General features: G+C 45.0%; 1 protein-coding gene across 2 annotated transcripts; it reads left to right on the forward strand.

Moving 5' to 3' along the window:
- The first annotated feature begins 862 nt into the window (after window positions 1-862).
- On the forward strand, window positions 863-14,551 carry DYRK2 (dual specificity tyrosine phosphorylation regulated kinase 2). Of its 2 annotated transcripts, none has more exons than XM_043564844.1 (3): window positions 863-1,250; window positions 1,867-2,015; window positions 9,021-14,551. In XM_043564844.1, the coding sequence occupies exons 1-3, from the start codon at window positions 1,202-1,204 to the stop codon at window positions 10,626-10,628; spliced, it is 1,806 nt and encodes a 601-aa protein (XP_043420779.1). In that variant the 5' UTR covers window positions 863-1,201; the 3' UTR covers window positions 10,629-14,551. The 2 variants fall into 2 exon arrangements, with proteins under 2 accessions (XP_043420779.1, XP_043420780.1); XM_043564845.1 differs by lacking the exon at window positions 863-1,250 and adding an exon at window positions 5,552-5,601 and having other exon boundaries at window positions 1,903-2,015.
- The last annotated feature ends 4,369 nt before the right edge of the window (window positions 14,552-18,920 follow it).

Consider the following 18,920-nt stretch of genomic DNA (forward strand, 5'->3'; position numbering starts at 1 on the left):
TTTGCCTAGCAACCTACAGACAACTGCTTCCCCAGCAGCCATCCACGAGCGCCTCTCTGCCTCCCCTGTCCTAGAGACTGGCAAGCGGTCACTTGGTGTCAGTAAATCGGGGAGGGTGTGTGTCGTGGAGGTGGAGGTGGGAGGGCAGCCCCCTCCCTCGCCCACGCTCGGGGGGGGGTTCACCAAGCTAAGCTGCGGCCCTCCTTCGGGCTTGACTTACCGAGGTGACCCTCGCACAACTAAGTTTTTTTACATGATAAAATGGGGAGACGGGGTGGTTAAGCCACTGGGACCAGGAAGGAGGGGACAGTATTGTCTGTGAGCAGCCATTGGGTTCAGGAAGCTGCAAATGTATGTGTTTCGGGGCGCTCGTGGAAGGGGAGGGGTCTCTGCAGAGATTTCGGTGGAGGGAAGCAGTGGTAGGTTGCGCTGGGGGGAAAAAAGGCGGGGTGCTGCAGGGGCTGGAGGCCGCGGAGGGGAAAAGGTCGTTGGGAGGGGAGCCGAGCGGGGCCGAGGGGAGCCGAGGGGAGCCGCGCAGATGGCCGGAGGGGGAGGCGGAGGCCGAGCGGAGACTGCAGACTTTTCCGGGGAGTGGAGGGGTGGCTATGCAGATGACTGGGTGGGGTAGGGACTCCGGAGGGTGGCTGGGTGGGGGTGGGGTGTACGTGAGCGTGTGTGGCTCAGCCGGGGGGGAGCCCGGGGGCGGGGCCTGCACCCGCGGCGGAGGGGAGCGGGGGCGGGGCTGCCCTCCCGGGCCGCGCCGCGCGCGGGCGCCAGTGCGAGTGTGCGCGGGGGCGCGCGCGCGCGAGCCCGGGAGGAGGCTCCCGAGCGAGTCGGTCCTGGCGGCGCAGCCCGCTCCCCCGCGCCCTATGTGAGGGACTCGGGGAGGCCAGCGGCGCGCAGGGGAGGGCGAGGCATGTGCACGGGCCGGGGGGTGCTGCAGCCGCCCGAGGAAGAGGAGGACGGCGGCGGCGGCGGCGGCGGCGAGGAGGAGAGCGGGGGACTCGCGGCGGCGGGCCCGGGCCGCGGGGATGCAGCGGACTGTGTGTGTCTGGCTGTAGCTGACGCGAGGCGGCGAGGAAGCGCCGGAGACCCGCGAGAGGGGCGACCCGGAGGCGGCGGCGGCCGCGAGAAGTAGCAGCAGGACGGGCGGCGGCGGCGGAGACGGCAGCCCTGAAATGCATTTTCTTCTCCAGCGGCCATGTTAACCAGGAAACCTTCGGCCGCCGCTCCCGCCGCCTACCCGACCGGTAAGCAGGGCCTGGCCGCCACGCCGCCCCCGGCGCCCGCCCCCGGCGGCACCCCGCGCGCCCCGGGTCCAGCCCTCGTGGCGCGGGCGCCCGCTGCCTGCGGGACCTCGAACAAAGTCTGCGCGGTGGCGGGGCCCCGGGGCGGACGGCGCGCCCTCGCCTCGGCTCCGCTCATTGTTGCACCCCGGCCCCGGGGCTCCTGCGAGTGGAGCCCTCCGACCCGGCCGGCGAGGGCCGTCCCGGGCCTGCCCCCGCCCGGGGCCCGGCGAGGCAGGCCGTCGCGCCCTTGTCGGCGGTCCAACCCCTTTCCCGGCCTGTGGCCGCTTGCAACGTGGGCCGCCCGGCCCCGGCCCAGCCCGGCCCCGCCGCGGGGTCGCGAACTCGAGCGCCGGCGCCCGACTTAACTTTGCAGCTGCCCGAGCCCCGCCTGGGGGTGCGCGCCGGGGATCCGTGACCCGGGCGCCCTTTCATTTCCCCGGACGCCCGTTTTTACCGTCCCGTCTCTCTCTCAGGGAGAGCGGGGTTAGCTACCCAGAGGGGTGGGGCGGGGCGACGGGTTCTGGGTGACTTTCTCCCCCCTGACCCTCTTTTGTCTCCTCCCGTGCGTGGCTCCCAGGCAGAGGAGGGGACAGCGCCGTTCGTCAGCTTCAGGCTTCCCCGGGGCTCGGTGCGGGGGCTCCCCGGAGCGGAGTGGGGACCGGCCCGCCCTCCCCGATCGCCCTGCCGCCTCTCCGGGCCAGCAACGCGGCCGCCGCAGCCCACACGGTGAGACCCAGCCCCGCGGGAGGCCGCGGTGGGGGGGGGGGGGGGCAGGGGTGCGGGAGGGGCCCGGGGCATAAACACCCGGACTTGTGGGGTTCTGACGCCGGGAGAAGAGAGGTCGAAGTGCGAGTATCTCCACGCCCCTGGCTAGTGGCCTCTCCTGGACGCCACCCTATGCAACTTGGGCGAACCGAGAGCTGCAGCCACAAAGGAAGATTCGTGGCGTGGGCCCCTCACTTCCCCTCCGAAGCCCGCCCACCCCTGCGCTCCTCTTCCTCGGAACTTCCTCCTTGCTGCTTTCCTTCTTTTTTCCCTCCTTTTTCGTCGTTGCTTTCCAGAGCTCCTTTCCTTGACCGGGTAAACATCCCCCAGCCCCTCCCCTCCCCTCCCCCCAACCACTGGGTAGTGGGTATTTATAGAACAGATATGTGTTAGGGGACAGTCAGGCTGTCCTGCCCGGAAAATCGATCCCCCAAAGAGCCTCCCAGGCCTGGCTCCAGCCAGCAGGGAGCACCGCCAATTGTCCCCCGCGTGTGGAAGCATGTTTTATGAGTGCTACAGGTTTGAGCACAACAGAAATTGTAATTAACATTAACAAAAATAAGAGCCACAGCAGCAGTCAAAACAACCAGCCACCCCTGTAGGATTCTGCATTTGGATATTATTCAAAAGGAAAGAGCTGGCTTTGCTTTGGAAGTGAGAAGGGAAGGGCACCCGGCAGGTGCTGCGGTCCCTCTGTAGGTGGAGAGGGAGGGGACAGCCCATCGCGGGACTAGTGGCTGCCGATTGGCAAACTGGATTTGACTTCAGCATGTACCTTTTCTCAGCTCCCAGAGATCGCCCTTGGAAGGTGACTGCCAGCTTAGAGAAGGTGTGCACTTCTGGAGGAGCTGACGGTTTCCCAGGTCTTATTTCCGATTGGATCCTCCATAGGAATGGCCTAAGGTGGTTCTGTGTGAGGGATGCTTGGTAGGGATATGGCTTCATTTGCCTAGCGAAAGTTGAGTTCTTGTAGAAAAAGGCCATTTCCAGCCTACAGAGATGCAGCTCTGAGGGTCATGTGTTATGGGGAAACTTCTTTATTAGAGGAGACTTTGTGAGAGGATGGCTCCAGTGGGGTATCTCCCCTTAGACCTGGACAGATGGGTACCAGTTTTATAGGAAACCGTTCTGTTAGATATTCATTCTCTCCCTCCCTCCCTTCTCTCTCTTCCTTCTCCCTACCCTCCCCCCTCCAAACATGTGACCAGGGGCTGAGAATTCATTACACAGAAGTTAACTGATCTGTGTTGCACTGTTGATGGTGGAAGAGAATTTGTCAAGTAGGCTGGTTGATACCTTATGGTTGAACGTTCCTGTTATGGTGACGTTTTAGTTGAGGAATTGCCATTAGTTTTAGGGGTTTGGGTTGGTTGGTTTGTTTGGTTTGGAATCATCTGAGAATTTTAAAATACAGCATCCACTTTTTTCCGTGTGTGTGGATGTAATCACGTGACCTGATGTGCCCTGGGAAGGAAGTACTAGGTTTTTCATCTGGATTCCAAGAGTGGGCTTTCTTAGATCAGAGCCTTTCTCCAATAGAAATATGTAATCAGATTAGAGAAAACAAAAGGTGTCCACTGCAGGAACAGGCCGTGGTGCACCAGAGATGAAAAAAATGTGACGTTCCTTCTCAGGACTCCCAGCAATGGATGCTTGTGTTTTGCTGTGGTATCTGGCTGATTTACCTGTTTTAAACTTCCAGTTGAAATCCCCGTGCTGTTATTGATCGTTGGAAACTTGGTTTGGAAAGCGTAAAGTTAGATTTTGATTGTGGTTAGTTTTGATTTTATTTGCACAACATTGCAGATTTTGTAGAAAAGGGAAGTTTTTAAAAAAAAAACAACACAGTATTTTTCTGGTGCTACTCCTTCATTTTTCAGATGAGGAAACAGTCTGACAGGTTAACTGGTTTGGTCAAGATTCCCTAGGCAGTTCCTATCAAGGCTGGAGCTAAAGCCAGGCCTTCCTGAGCCTAGCTTCTACCTCTTGCTTGACATCACTTCTCCTAGGAAGTTGTGTTCATTTCATTACAAATGCAGGAACTTTTGCAGAGCCATAGTCCCGTGTGTCTTTCAGGTGCTTGTAAGTTTTTAGTTGTTTCTTCCACAGCAATTACACTTGGGTTTAGAATAAGGGGGAAAAGGGTATTAAGGAGAGAAGAATGATCTTGTCACAGGAGCTTGTCCACATTTCCGCTTGTAAAGTATATACAGGAGGGTAAATATATGATTATAAAGAGGATGAACTTTGGAATTTATTTAGTCCATTGCCCTTTTGTTCCCTGTCTCCATGGATATATTATTGTATATGTAGTTGTTCTGTTTATTTCTGTTTGTCTGAATAGTGTACCCAGTCACTGTGTGGATTCCTATTAAGATTTTTTTTTCTTTTGATGTTGTATTGGAAATAATAATATACTTAATTCCCAAATATTAGTATTTTATCACTTTCATAACTGTTCTAATGTTTACAGCAGTCTCTAGTTACCAGCTTTACCTTTATAAAATAATTGGGATTAAAAAAAGAAGAATGAGTATTCTCATTTAAAAAAATAGTAATATTTTGAAGAAGAAAAAGTAGATATTTGACTCAGAGCCACACAGGCTCTCTGTGTTTGAGGAGGAGCCAAAATTCCAACCTTTTTGCACTCAATTCTGTTCCCATAACACTGTACAGCATTTCTAAGATGACCTCAGGGAAGTTTTCAAATGCTCCAAAATGTTAACACAGTCTCCTATTTTCTACTTTATTGTTGGAAGAGATTAAGCTGGTTAGACTATTGTTCTTATATAATTTTTAATACTGAACTATTTCATGGTCAGAGAAGGCTTTTGTAGGTCTCTGTTTTAACCCCTACGTTGTACATATCTAACAATTGCATTCGCTCTGTGTATATTTTTAAATGTGACAACCATGCTAGATGAGCAGTGGCAAACAGGAATAAGCCACGTGCTCAGACCTCAAGAGGCTGAGAGTAAGGGGCTTTTAATATTCTTACGGTTATGTAGGCCTGGCATACGTGTTCTGGAAATACCGTGGCTCCTCTAAATCTCCCCCCACCTTTTGTTTTTAATAAATCAGCTAATTGCGCTTCTGTATTTCATTGTGATTTTCGAGTCCTACAGTATTTGAGATCAAAGACCTTCTTTTCTATAGCCTCTCAACAGAATCTCCTTAACGCTGGAAAGTTGTTAAGATTCCACACATTGCTTTTAGGTGTTTAACTGACCTGCTACAGGTACCTTTTAACTGGCTATCATTTGCCTTTAAGTCTCTGCTGATGCACTGTGAGCCTAACCTAAGGTCTTGTGACTTGGGTCGCTAGGGCCATCCCTAATTCCCTGGGCATTAACTTCCTGTGTTCTTATGAAGGTACAAGAGTAGTTCCCAAATACAATTCAGAGAGGTATCAGTTAACAAGGATTTATTGACCTGTGTTCTTCCATTCAACAGATATTTACCGAGTGCTTACTGTATGTCTGGGTTTATGTTAATAGGGACTTACAAAGATAAGAGGTGACCCTGCCCTGGAATTGCTCACAGCCAGGTGGGTACATTAGGTGTTAAAACACTTGCAATAAGATGAAATAGGTGTTAACAGTGGTCTGCAAGAGAGCAAGGAAAGGGGAAGTTTCACAGAAGAGGTGAGAGTTGAACTGGACCCTGAAGGCTGAGTGGGAGTTTGCCATGGAGACATAGTGAGGAAGGAGATTCCAAGCAGCCTTTGGGAAGGATGATAACAGCTCTTCTTTACTAAGCACTTTATACATTTTATTTAACGTATTTAATCCTATAGCTCTGATGAGGAGCTCTGTTGCCTTTTTACAGACAAGCCTACTGAGGTTCCGAGAGATGAATTGCCCAAGGTCGCACTTCTAGTAAGTGACAGAGCTAGGCTTCATCCCCCGTGTGTTTAATTGAATAGGCCTCGACTTGTAACCATTGTGAAACATGACCTCACCAAAAGCAGAGGAGCATAAGAGGACATGGTGTTTCCACAGGTCTTGGGGAACCCAGCTTTGTTACTCTCAGAATTGTAACAGTGGTAGATGACATTGGAAGGAAGGACTGAGGACATTTATGTGCTACATTTTAGAACCTGGTGTCCTGGCCTGTAAATTCTTGGGTTAATTGTGGAAATGGGGTGCAGATGTGGGCCTTGAGCAAAAGGGAGGTCAGTGTCAGATTGACACTTTTCAATGACAACTCTCTAAGTACTTTGGAGAAGGTGATTTGAGGAATTCTAGACTGAGAAGCACAGGGCCATGTGAGGAGTCTGCTTGGGTTGTCCCAGTGAGAGACCTCAGGAGTGGGCGGGCGGTGAGGCCCGGTCAGCGGAGAGGGAGTAGGATAGAGAGACAGCAACGCTTATTGGGGACTCAGAAGGTGAGGGAGACACTCAGAAGGATTTCCAGATGTTCAAGCTTGAGTGACTATGTGGAAGAGAAGCCTTTTGTTTATCAGAAATTGAGGGTATGGGAGGAGGAAGCGGTTTGGGAAGGAAAATCATGAGTTCAGTTTGAATTGCCTGTGGGGAAGGCGGCTGATCTGTCGTTGGACACAAGGGTCCTGGGCTCAGGAGACCAGATCAGGCAGGCCTGAGCTGGAAGTGGAGCTGTGAACTCGTCAGTCCTTGGGTGCTTGCTGAAGCCCTGGCTGTGGTCAGGATCAACTAAGGAGAATTATGGGAATTAAGAGGCCAGGGGAGTTGAGGCTTGAATGCTGAGGAACCCCTGAACCCATCCAAGGGTAAGTGAGCTAATAGTCGAGACAGCTGAGAAGACCGAGAGAAGGCAGTCGGAGAGACAGGAGTTGATAGTTAATTGTCAAGCCCTCTTTGGCTCTAGTAATTAAATTTGTGTGATTGTATTTTAATTGTGCAAAACATTAAGATTGCTGTTGGAATAATTGGAGTGAATTTCTGATGCTCAAAATGCTTTGCGTTGCTATCTTGTAGGAGTTCCTAAAGCCTCAAGGTTAATTTTGTCCCTAGTGAAGCCTCATGCTTTTTGTAGCGGGGTTTTTCTTTTGAATCACTCTTTCCCACCCTGAAGAGAATGGTTCTCTAGAAGAGAGGTATTTCAAATTTCAGATCTTTCTATTTCCTGGTGCTTGAAAGATCACAGTGGGGAGGAGGGGTACAGAGAGTAGGACTTGGGAACGAAAGCTGTGGACAGGCCTGTTCTACTTTTCTATATACTCATGAGTTCCTAATTCATTTTTATGGACTGTTCTGCTTTTGGCATAGAATGGGCATAAAATAACCTGTCCAGCTACCCGACAAAAGATCACTTAGCATGAAATATCATCAATGACTTTAATAAAAGGGTTTGATCAGAAGTCTTCAAAAAATTGGCCTGAGTAGTAAAATCTCTCAATCTAGGAAATCACACTTCAGACAGGCCCAGGTACTATACAGTATTCTACTCTGTTTTATTAGAAGCAAGCAGAGAGAAAGCCCACTCCTTATATAGTCACTGTGCAGGCTACATGTCAGTTAAAGAAAATTCAAAGGTCTTGGTCGGCTGCTAAGGAGGACTTGAAATTTCAGTTTATAATCCGGGTGATTCTGAGCCATTTTTTGAATTGCTGTGTTACCTATACAGACTGTTTTTATTCTTTGGTAGTATATAGAGCCCAAAAGGTAGGATTCAGAAAGAAACTAACAGAAAAAATACTGTTGGCATGTGATTTCAGCTAATGGATTATAAGCTCCTAAAGGGCAGGGACTCTGCCACTTCTGTGCCTAGACCTTAGCTAATACCGGTCGAGTGAATGAGATGGGTTGTGAATGACAAATTGATCTTTAAGATTTACACAGAAATCACCAAGCAGGATGCATTAAGACTTCTGAGTGGTTGCCTGAGGCTGGGAAGAATTCCTAACCCAGGGGATCCTGGCTGCTAGTGCTCTCCCACCCCTCACATCTTTGCAATAATAATACTTGAAGGAAATCCCAAGCAGATTCTTGGTAGAAGACTGGGGGCCCCTTGGCTTGCACCATCAGTTTTGTTTAGACAAGAATGTTCAGGGATGGTATGTGTGCCTGAAATAGAAGTCGCTACTTTGTGTTCCTTGTTGGAAAGCTGAGTATCCCAGCAGCCCACAGAAATACACTGTTAAGAGAGTGGAGCCATTGACCAAAGGAAGGCCCCAAACTGTGGTGGTTGGTTTGTTGGGCTGAATGGCCTTAAATGGTCATCACAGTCTATGAAGCCCAGAAATTTTTTAAAAATAGATTAGGAGTTTACAAGATTCTACAATGCATATCCACATGGGAATCTTTCAAGCCTAAAAGTGCACATTTTTTTGTCAGTGGATCATACATCTTCCTAGGTGTAGTCGGTTTTCCAAGTAGTGGAGAAGATCAAGAATGGAAGACACTAGTGTTTTCAGAATCGAACTAGCTAGACATGGGAGAGAGAGTAGTGAACAAGACAGCTATGGTCTCTGCCCTCGTGGTAATAGAGAATAAATGAAGTGTGAAAGGGGCTGTGATCTGGAGGAGGTGGAGCCAGCACAAAGATGACATGTTCCAGCTTTTTCTGTATCCTGTTTCATTTTACCTACGGGTTGAGTGGAACACCTGGGGTGTGCCGGGCCCTGTGCTAAGTGTTAGGTGTAGACCAATGAACAAGACAGATGCCTCTGCCTCCACAGGGAACCTACTGTAAAGATCCGGGGTGTGGTAGGTATGGCATTTATGGGGTCCCTTTTTTCAGGATCCCAAGTTTCCTAGCCTTCCCAAGTCTACTAGTCTTTTTCCTTTATTTAATCAGAGACTGTCAGCACCATATCCACTCTCCCTGTCGGGGTGTTCATGAGGTCCCTCCTGGGCGTACAGCTCTTTCCATTTAGCGAACCTGATTTGGACTGTAAAGGTGGGGTGGGGGCTGACTTAAAAAATACCCCATTTGAACAGACAGACCTCTTCCGTTGTATTCACGTTTGCTTTCTGAATTCCAGATTGGCGGCAGTAAGCACACAATGAACGATCACTTACATGTCGGCAGCCACAGCCACGGACAGATCCAGGTTCAGCAGCTGTTTGAGGATAATAGTAACAAGCGGACAGTGCTCACGACACAACCAAACGGGCTTACGACAGTGGGTAAGACGGGCTTGCCGGTAGTGCCGGAGCGGCAGCTGGAGAGCATCCATAGGCGGCAGGGGAGCTCCACCTCTCTGAAGTCTATGGAAGGCATGGGGAAGGTGAAAGCCACCCCCATGACACCCGAACAAGCAATGAAGCAATACATGCAAAAACTAACCACCTTTGAACACCACGAGATTTTCAGCTACCCTGAAATATACTTCTTGGGTCCAAACGCAAAGAAGCGCCAGGGCATGACAGGTGGGCCCAACAATGGTGGCTATGATGATGACCAGGGATCATACGTGCAGGTGCCCCACGATCACGTGGCTTACAGGTACGAGGTCCTCAAGGTCATTGGGAAGGGAAGCTTTGGGCAGGTGGTCAAGGCCTATGACCACAAGGTCCACCAGCACGTGGCCCTGAAGATGGTGCGGAACGAGAAGCGTTTCCACCGGCAGGCAGCAGAGGAGATTCGGATCCTGGAACACCTGCGGAAGCAGGACAAGGACAACACCATGAATGTCATCCACATGCTGGAGAATTTCACCTTCCGAAACCACATCTGCATGACGTTCGAGCTGCTGAGCATGAACCTCTATGAGCTCATCAAGAAGAATAAGTTCCAGGGCTTCAGCCTGCCTTTGGTTCGCAAGTTTGCCCACTCGATTCTGCAGTGCTTGGATGCTTTGCACAAAAACAGAATAATTCACTGTGACCTTAAGCCCGAGAACATTTTATTAAAGCAGCAGGGTAGAAGTGGTATTAAAGTGATCGATTTTGGCTCCAGTTGTTATGAGCATCAGCGCGTCTACACGTACATTCAGTCCCGTTTTTACCGGGCTCCGGAAGTGATCCTTGGCGCCAGATACGGCATGCCCATTGATATGTGGAGCCTGGGTTGCATTTTAGCAGAGCTCCTGACCGGTTACCCCCTCTTGCCTGGGGAAGATGAAGGGGACCAGCTGGCTTGTATGATTGAACTGTTGGGCATGCCCTCCCAGAAACTGCTGGATGCATCCAAACGAGCCAAAAATTTTGTGAGCTCCAAGGGTTATCCCCGTTACTGCACTGTCACGACACTCTCAGATGGCTCTGTGGTTCTCAATGGAGGCCGTTCCAGGAGGGGGAAACTGAGGGGCCCACCGGAGAGCAGAGAGTGGGGGAATGCACTGAAGGGGTGTGACGATCCCCTTTTCCTTGACTTCTTGAAACAGTGTTTAGAATGGGATCCTGCGGTTCGCATGACCCCTGGCCAGGCTTTACGGCATCCCTGGCTGAGGAGGCGGTTGCCAAAGCCTCCCACTGGGGAGAAGACGTCAGTGAAAAGGATAACCGAGAGCACTGGTGCTATCACATCCATTTCCAAGTTACCTCCACCTTCCAGCTCAGCTTCCAAACTGAGGACTAATTTGGCACAGATGACAGATGCCAATGGGAATATTCAGCAGAGGACAGTGTTGCCAAAACTGGTTAGCTGAGCTGAGTCCCCTGATGCTGGGTAATCTGAAAGATACGACGTTGCTGAGCCTTACTGGGTTGAAAAGGAGTAGCTCAGACCTGTTTTTATTTGCTCAATAACTCAACTCATTTGTATCTTTTCAGCACTTATTTTAACGTAAGAAAGTTGTTCATTTTGTTTTTATAAAATACATGGGGACAATGCTTTAAGTTTTTATACTTCCTGAAACTGTTTTTGTGTTCTAAAAGTATGATGAGCCTTACTGTATTTAGTGTGGCAGAGTAATAAACATCAGTGGCAGGCCATTGATTACTTCGTGACTGCTGCGCATTTACAGATTGGTGTCAAAGACATTCACTGTTTCTATGGTTCATAGTATATTCTCCCCCAGGCAGTTGCCCCCCCGGAAGGTCCCCCTTCCCTCGCCATGCTCCTGGTTCACGCACAGGTGTAGCACGTCCTGCTTCCGTTTCCCATAAGTGACGTGGGTGGTAGTGAGGGTGGGAGAAGAATGGCCAGGACAAAAATGATTAATGAGCAGACATGACCTCAGAGAATTTTTTCCTAAACTAGTGGTCAGACAAACACAAAGTCCCCAAGTTGACATGCCCACTTAGCATTCTGACTTCCTAAAAGCTGGCCAAGCAGACCTGGGTGGATAAATGGAGACGTGTGCGTTCCTCCAAATTTTCTAATATGATCAGCGACCTGTTTGTAAAGAAGCCTCATAGTACGGAATTGGTTTTGCACCTAAATACAAAAATGTATTCCATAAACTGTTCCTCCTCTTTGCTTTTCTCCTCTCTGTTCCTCTTTCACTACACATCTGTTGCTTGCATTCAGGTTTTTTTTTTCCTTCCTTCACATAGATATCCCAGACTGTTAATACAGAAGAGAGACATTTCAGCTGTGATTATGACCATTGTTTTCATATCCCAGTTTAAAAAAGAACAGCAGCCTAGCTACTTAAGGTGGGGATTTCCATAGTTCCAAAGAAGGTTTAGCAAGTTAGAGTGAGTTCACACTTTTCAGGTGCCACTGTAAGGTTCTCTTCGCCTGGGAAAGCATCAACTCTTTCTTTAAAAAGAAAGATGCTTGAAAATCCTCTTGCTGAACAGAAGTCATTGTGACTTTTCAGTGAGGTCAATTTAAACAACGTAGTTAAAGGAGGAAAAGTTCAATCTCAAGTTAAATGGTTTGACTTACTTGCATCATTAGGAAAATCACGGATCGCATTCCTCTAGTTTACTTTCTTTTGGATTGCACTGACTGTATTTGTGGGAATGACACTTTACCTGGAAAAGTTAACTGAGAGGTAAAAGAATATTTTCGTCTCTGAATAATAATTATTTTCAAAGTGAAAAATTAAGTATTTTATCACTAATGTATGAGCAGTGATATTTATCAATTTCAAGGCACGTGGAAGAAATTTTTTAGTATGTGCAATTTAATATAGAAAGATTTTTTTGCCTGTTTGGACAATAGGTTTTGGGTAGTATAAATTAGGATAAATACTCTTTTATATGCACAGATATTATTGTATTGCCTGTAAATTGATTTACAAGTACTTAAAGCATGGTCCCCAGCGAGGCCAGGAAAGTTTCCGGTTTAAGTTCTTTTAATATTAGTCCTACAGTTTCTCTTACTTAGGAAAAAAGAAAAAAGAAAGTAGTTTTGAACAAAACTCTTATCTTGAGGCTTTGTCGTTTGATGGAGAAAACGCTCAGGAAATATTACAGATATTTGCCAAAAAACAGTAATAAGATTAGCTTATTAATAAGATAGTGATGTTGATATTTGCTTTACTATTTAAGGGTGTCACTGATAAATTAATTTGTACTTCTGTACTTAGAGATTATAGCTTCTTTCCCCTAGTCAGATTCTTTAGCCTGTTGTACACATTTCTGTGTAATCTGTGGAAGTGCAATAATATGTTAGTAAGTTGCTTTTTAAATGATGCTCATGTGACGATACCCCCAATCAGTGGCTTATAGAATTTAAAGATTGTGTATTTATTATTAAAATTTTGACTTAAAAGGCATAAGAAGTGTAAGACTTGGTATGGTGGCTTTGTAAAACCATAAGCCTCTGAATGATGGTTAGCTTCTTTAAAACAAAAACATAAAGGCTGTTTTTCCCTCGCAGTTCTCCTCTTCCATATCCACCCTCATTTTCACATTTAGGTTTACGTGAACCTGAGCCTGCCATTGATAGCGATTTCCCTATAAAATACATGTGAAAATTTATAAATGGACTAGTACTGCTTGTCTTTTCCCCACCACATAAAACTGGTACTTAAGATGCCAACAGTGCATTTGTGATGATATTCACAAATGCAACCGGAAACTTTGAAGCCAAACTATAATGGGCAGCGCTATGCCCCCGCCCTCCAAATACGGTGAGATTTACTTCATTCATAAGAGCCACTAGGTTCAGTGTTCAGTGGTAGGGCTGCTTTTAAAAAATTCTGGCTTATTTATATCAAAAAAAGAAAAACGTTGCATCTCTGTGATTTGAAAACAAATGAAGGGCTCTAATAGGCTACTAGGAGTTGGCCTGGAAACAGTCCTTGGTCTCACAGGTTACCAGTGTCTAGGGATGTCTGAGCTGTTTTCAGATTTCAGACTAGCACAGTGTCTTGTCTTTGGTTGCAGTCTCATCTGGCTCCGTTTCTGGCACCTCCACAGTGCGCATCACCTCTTAAGTGCGTTGCTACGACAGGGGAACAGCACCGTGATGCAGGACAGTGCAGATCAACAGTAGAGGAGAAGTTGTGCCCTTAGTGTTAACAATGTGCCTTTTGTTCTGAATGCCATGTTGTAGGGCATGCATTTTTTGGCCTCTTTAACTCTTTGAATACCCGGCAGTAAGGATGGAACCCAGCTCTGCACAGATACATCTGTCTTAAATATCCAGTTACTTACAGGCCTTAATAGAAACCATAAGGCGTGAATCGTCATCAGGCATTGAAAAAGGTAACCATTTGGTTAGTTACACAGGAAATTCCTATGTTTAAGGGGTTAAAGATGGTCTTTGTTGTATCTTAACATCAGACTGATTTTTTAAATGATATTTTTTTGTTATGGTAACACTAGACAAAAATCAACTGTATTTGTAAAAATTTACCTCAAACCATTTAATTTTATAGTGTGATTAATCCCAGGGCATTTGGTATGAACCAAAGTGCATTCCTTTTATATGTGCCTGGCTCTAGTACGGATGGCCAGGGATTTTTACAATTTGGGTGCAAGGCACTTAAGCCACTTTTAAACTTAATGGGTGGTTTGGAGTCGTGTTAAAGGACTCCATCAGGAGGTTAGGCAACACTTTAGGCATCAGTAGCATTGGGCCATATTGGAATCTTCAAAGTGTGAATTATTTTAAAGAGAGCATTCATTTTTGTAATTTTTCTCATCAAGAATATTTCTGGTAAGCAGAAGACTTAAAAAAAAAAAAACTGATTTGGTTGGTAAAGGTTTTAATATCGCCCAACATAATGCTGTGGTAGCATTTAAAAAAAAAGTATTTGTCAACTCTGTTTCTTAGGGGCTTGTACATCTCTCTGCTATGGACATATATAAAATTAATTGTAATTATACTCAGCTCAACTGCTACAGTTCTGTCTAGGCAGTGGCTTGGGTTTTTATCGAGCAACATCTTAGACACGTGACTGAAATATGCTGCAACTGTGTGTACTGAAAATATGTGAAAATGGTTGAATGTGGACTGTGTACATATGTATGTAAACATTTCTGTGAGATGCTGCTGTCGCCACTTAACATGAAATATGTTCTGGTGGATTTTAATCCTAGTGGCCAGTTCTATGATACTGTATGTATTGTACAGCTGAAGACAGGAGTAAGACTGTTCAGTGAATATTTGTTACATTTTATTGTCGTGGCCAGAGATAATTTCAGAATAAAAATTTAATGTCCTACCTTACTTTTCTCCCCTTTTCTAACTATAATTTAACTCCTGATTTTTTCTGGTGATATTCTTGGTCTGGTGGCCTGGAGAGAGTTTAGAAGGCAAACATTGTCAGCTACAGTTGGCTTTTTTTGTTAGTTCAATATAAATTTGCAAATCTTAAGAATAAAGTTTTAACAGGCAACTCTTGCTTTTCTCAGGATACCCTATTCCTTCACCTGTAATGTTTCTATGTTACTTTTCCTTTATATAGCCTCTGCGGCCAGGTTCTGTATCCTGCTAGAATTTCAAATCTTTTTTTTTTTTTTTTCTTTTAAATCTTCAAGGTAACAAGTTGTGGGAGCAGAGTCTGTAAATTATTCCCCACCGGTCTTTATTCTTTTCTGTGCGCAAGTTCTGGCAAATTCTTCATATGTGCTCTCACCAGCTCCCCCACGTCGTGCTTCTTAATGCTTATGCTTTTGTAGTTATTTTACTTGGTGGTCTCTACGGTTCATGTCTTTTGGGTGTTAGTGTCTTCGTTCTTCCATGGCTTGATCGGAAACAGCACCTAGCTCATGATTTGTCAGGTTTGGTTAATACCAAGCCAAGAGTTTGCTTACAGAAGACAGCGAGCAGATGCCCTAGTAATTTGTCAGACGTAGGGATGTTATGTAGACAAAGATTTCCCTCTTGTGGAAAGAACTACCGCACATTTTTATTTACACCCCTCTTGCCACCAGCAGCCAAAAAATTACTTAGTGTGGCTTCCTTCAACAAAAGTGGGATTTGCTAAAACAAGGGGACACTATTCCCAAATCCAGACTCAGGCTTGCCATATCCTATGCCATAATTGCCCATTACTGCTTCTCTTGCTAATCAGAGTTCTTACCAATTGAAAAACATACCAACTGACCAAGAAACTCAATATCTATAGAAAAAAAAAATTTAAGACGTGCATTACGTATAAAATTGAAGGTTGATGCTAAAGCAGCAATTTAAATTTAAAATTGTCCAGATCTGACTTAGAGCAGATTAGAATTCCCACTCATTCTCTTTTATCAGGTCTTTTTAAAGCTCTTTCTTAAACTGAGTAATACTATATTCTGTTTGAATTTCTGTAATCTTTTTGCTTTGGGAATCAACACCTATACAAGTAACTATTTTGGGAACTTCAAAGTTGCCTTTAAACTAGCACTAGAGAATGTTCTTAGCTGGCATTGGTATTGGCCTTTTAAAGAAAGGGAAATTCGTTTATTTTCTTTCGGAAAGAGAGCATTAAGAGATTTGAAGAAAGGGTATCTGTGACTTTGTTTCGTTGTTTTTTAAAAGTTTGAATTACTTACGTTGCTTCTTTTTTAGTCATTAGGCAAATAAACACTTGTCAGTGATGCTTAACACTGTCCAAAATGGAAAGCGACTGCCAGTGTGATACACATACAGAAGAAGATTGCATCTTACTGCAAAACTTTTGGTTTATTTGGTTTGACTTTGACTTACTGTTGTGCTGTGGTCACATCCTTAATATCTGTGCTACAGTTCATATGTATTGGGGAGGGCATAAACTGCCATTTCTTTGCTTCTCAAGGAAGTTTAATGAGCAAACTAATGAATTAATATTTACTCCTCCAAAGAAAGCTGACATTTTAGGAGCATTAACTAGTCATCTATAATAAGGAGCAGCAGGGTATAACTATAATAATGTTATAGAGCATTGTTCCCTACAAAGACTTAGCAGGTCTCGTGGCGTTGTAGGAACATCAGTGCAGCCTTATACGTTCCTGTAAGCTATAATTATCCCTCACCTGATATTTGAGGAAACTGAAGTGGCTTGTTCCAAAGTGACTTTGCAAAAACAGTTTGGGCCTCAGGTTGCAATCCAATAAGGAATTTTGGTCTCGGACAGTAAAGGAAAACCCCTAACTATACACCACACAGAAAAATTTAGAAGCAGGGGTGAGGGGAGGGCTCTGAGCAGTGAGCATGTCTAATACTTGAATAAATTGTGTATCAGTTCCCAGGAATATTTTTTAAAAGGGGAGAAACTGCAAAAAACTGAGGACTAGAGCATCTTTGTCTCATTGGTGCACCTGATAACTAAAAGGCACTGTGCACACACCTCTCAGTTAATTGGTGAAAGAGGGACTCCTTATATTGCCATATTCGGGGAGTATGGTTAATTATAGTAGCTTTATTATTTTCTGTTCTTAAAATACGCTTTTTACATTTGAATGTATGAAAATATTTTTGACTCTACTAATTCTCAGGGATTAAAAGTTAAAATTTACTGACTGAAGCAACAGGTAAACCTCTTAAATTCAAACTTACTCAGGTTTCCTATTTCTTTGCCTCCATATTTAAGAGAACATAGGATGCCTACCGGGCAAATATATAAAAATTAAAATTCCAAATACAATTTAAAAATACCAAATTGTAAATAAACCAATTTTACAAACTAAAATATTGTGTCTTTCCTTGCTTTTTATCCCAAATTATTTCCCCTCCTAAGTTTGAGGAGTTTTAAATATCCAGACTCTTAAGTGGTAAAAATAGTGTTTATTTACAAAACAAAAACCCATGAACAGGCCCAGATCATTTAAATAAGAGCTTATGGAGTTGCTTTTAGCTGTTTGTGGGAAAATGTGATTAGTTTACCAGTAATTTGTGTATACATAGGAAATAAGTGTATGGGTAAGTTTGAGTTAATTTGTTAACCTTTTGTCCTAACAGGAATACCCAACCTATTTTCCCTTTCCCTAGAATTCAAATCACTGGAATTGTGGCTTAGATACGTTTAAATTAGAAAGAAAGGAAAGGAAGGAAGGAAGGAAGGAAGGGAAGGAGGGAGGGAAAGGAAGGGAAAAGAGAGAAAGAAAGGAAGAGAAGGAAGGAAAAGAAGGAAAAAGGAAAAAGACAAAAAGAGACAGACTCCATCTTAATAACATCTATTGCAGATGGCATTCATTTGTCAAATATTTATTAAATGCCTACTATCTGCCAGGTACCATTTATGTACTACAGATATAGAATAGTGAACAAAACAGATGTAGTTCCTATCCTTACCGAGTTTTTAGACTAGCTGGGAACACAAGGTGTTACTTAAGTCATTATACGAACAAATCATAATTGGAAATGTGATAAGTTCTATGAAGTAAAAAAAAGCATGTGTTGCTGAGTGTGTGTGTATATAATGGAAGAGTACAGGTTGTGTTGTCTTGTGTGAATTAAGAATGGCTTCCTTAGGAAAGAAATAGCTTGAGCTGAGGAAGGAGAGTATGGACTGAAATCCTGGAGCTGGAGGAAGCAAGGTGTCCACGAGCAATTAAAGGAAGGTCCTTGTGGCTGGAGCCCACTAGAACCACAAGAATGAGAGAACTTGGTGAGAAATGAAGCTGGCAAAGTGGTTTGGCCCCAGACTGTGCCAAGTCTTGTAGATGCTGTTAATGATTCTGGTCTTTATCCTGTTTGCAAGGGCAGCAACCAAGGGGTTTTAGGGAAATGCTGTGAACAGCCTGGCTCTCCCTGAATGTCTTCAGGAGAATGTATTTAGAAGGGCAAGAATAGACGAAGGAAGACAAATTGGAAGTGTTTGCAAAAGATGGCAGAATAGAGCAGACCAGAGAACAGGGATGGAGATTTACACAAGATGGGCTGAAAGGCTCTTTAAGATGCAGAAATATTAAGGTAGAAACAACAGCGGTGTTTCTTTGTATATGAAAAGTAGCTAGTGCTATTTTAGTGTCTGATTTGCTACACTGCATCAAAGGGAATTATAGTATCTCATTTGTTCTAGAAAAGAGAAGGTGAAAATTAATGCCTTTGGTTACAGAATGTGACATCTTAGTAAGCTATTTATCTTTTGCTGAAATTTGAAGCCTTGGAGTAAAATCTCATTTGTGAAGTCAGGAAATTATTTAGATTTAAAAGAGATTATAAAATAAATAAGTAATGAGGGAGAAGGGGGACTGTACAGGTCATGACTAAGCCAAATACTCCATGAGGACAGCTACTCTCTTGGGCTCTGCTCCCTCTTTCCTTCCATAGAAATCAAACATGTGCTCTGTAGGGCATTTGGGTATGCCAAAGCAAAAACCAAAACAAAGTGACTTTTTTTTTTTTTTTTTTTTTTTTTTCAAAAAAAGACGGAGAAGGAGAAGGAGATGAGTCTCTACTTTGAGGACTTTATGTTTCATTGGGAAGATGAGATTAGCAGGAAACATTAAACAATGTGAGAATGGCAAAAGACAAAATTCAGAGCAAGTAAAGGTCACTGTGGATAAGAAAAGCTTCAGGGAGGTATGTCTCTAGCCAGATCTTTTTTTTTTTTTTTTTTATGAAATTTATTGACAAATTGGTTTCCATACAACCCCCAGTGCTCATCCCAAAAGGTGCCCTCCTCAATACC

This window comes from Prionailurus bengalensis, chromosome B4, assembly GCF_016509475.1.
Source record: "Prionailurus bengalensis isolate Pbe53 chromosome B4, Fcat_Pben_1.1_paternal_pri, whole genome shotgun sequence".
In the NCBI taxonomy this organism is placed as follows: domain Eukaryota; kingdom Metazoa; phylum Chordata; class Mammalia; order Carnivora; family Felidae; genus Prionailurus; species Prionailurus bengalensis.

What these genes read in the sequence shown, in the direction of transcription:
- DYRK2 (XM_043564844.1), top strand. Translation starts at nt 1,202, where the DNA reads ATGTTAACCAGGAAACCTTCGGCCGCCGCTCCCGCCGCCTACCCGACC. An exon ending in TCCCGCCGCCTACCCGACCG is followed by an intron (nt 1,251 to 1,866) that starts GTAAGCAGGGCC and finishes CGTGGCTCCCAG; the next exon opens with GCAGAGGAGGGGACAGCGCC. An exon ending in CGGCCGCCGCAGCCCACACG is followed by an intron (nt 2,016 to 9,020) that starts GTGAGACCCAGC and finishes TCTGAATTCCAG; the next exon opens with ATTGGCGGCAGTAAGCACAC.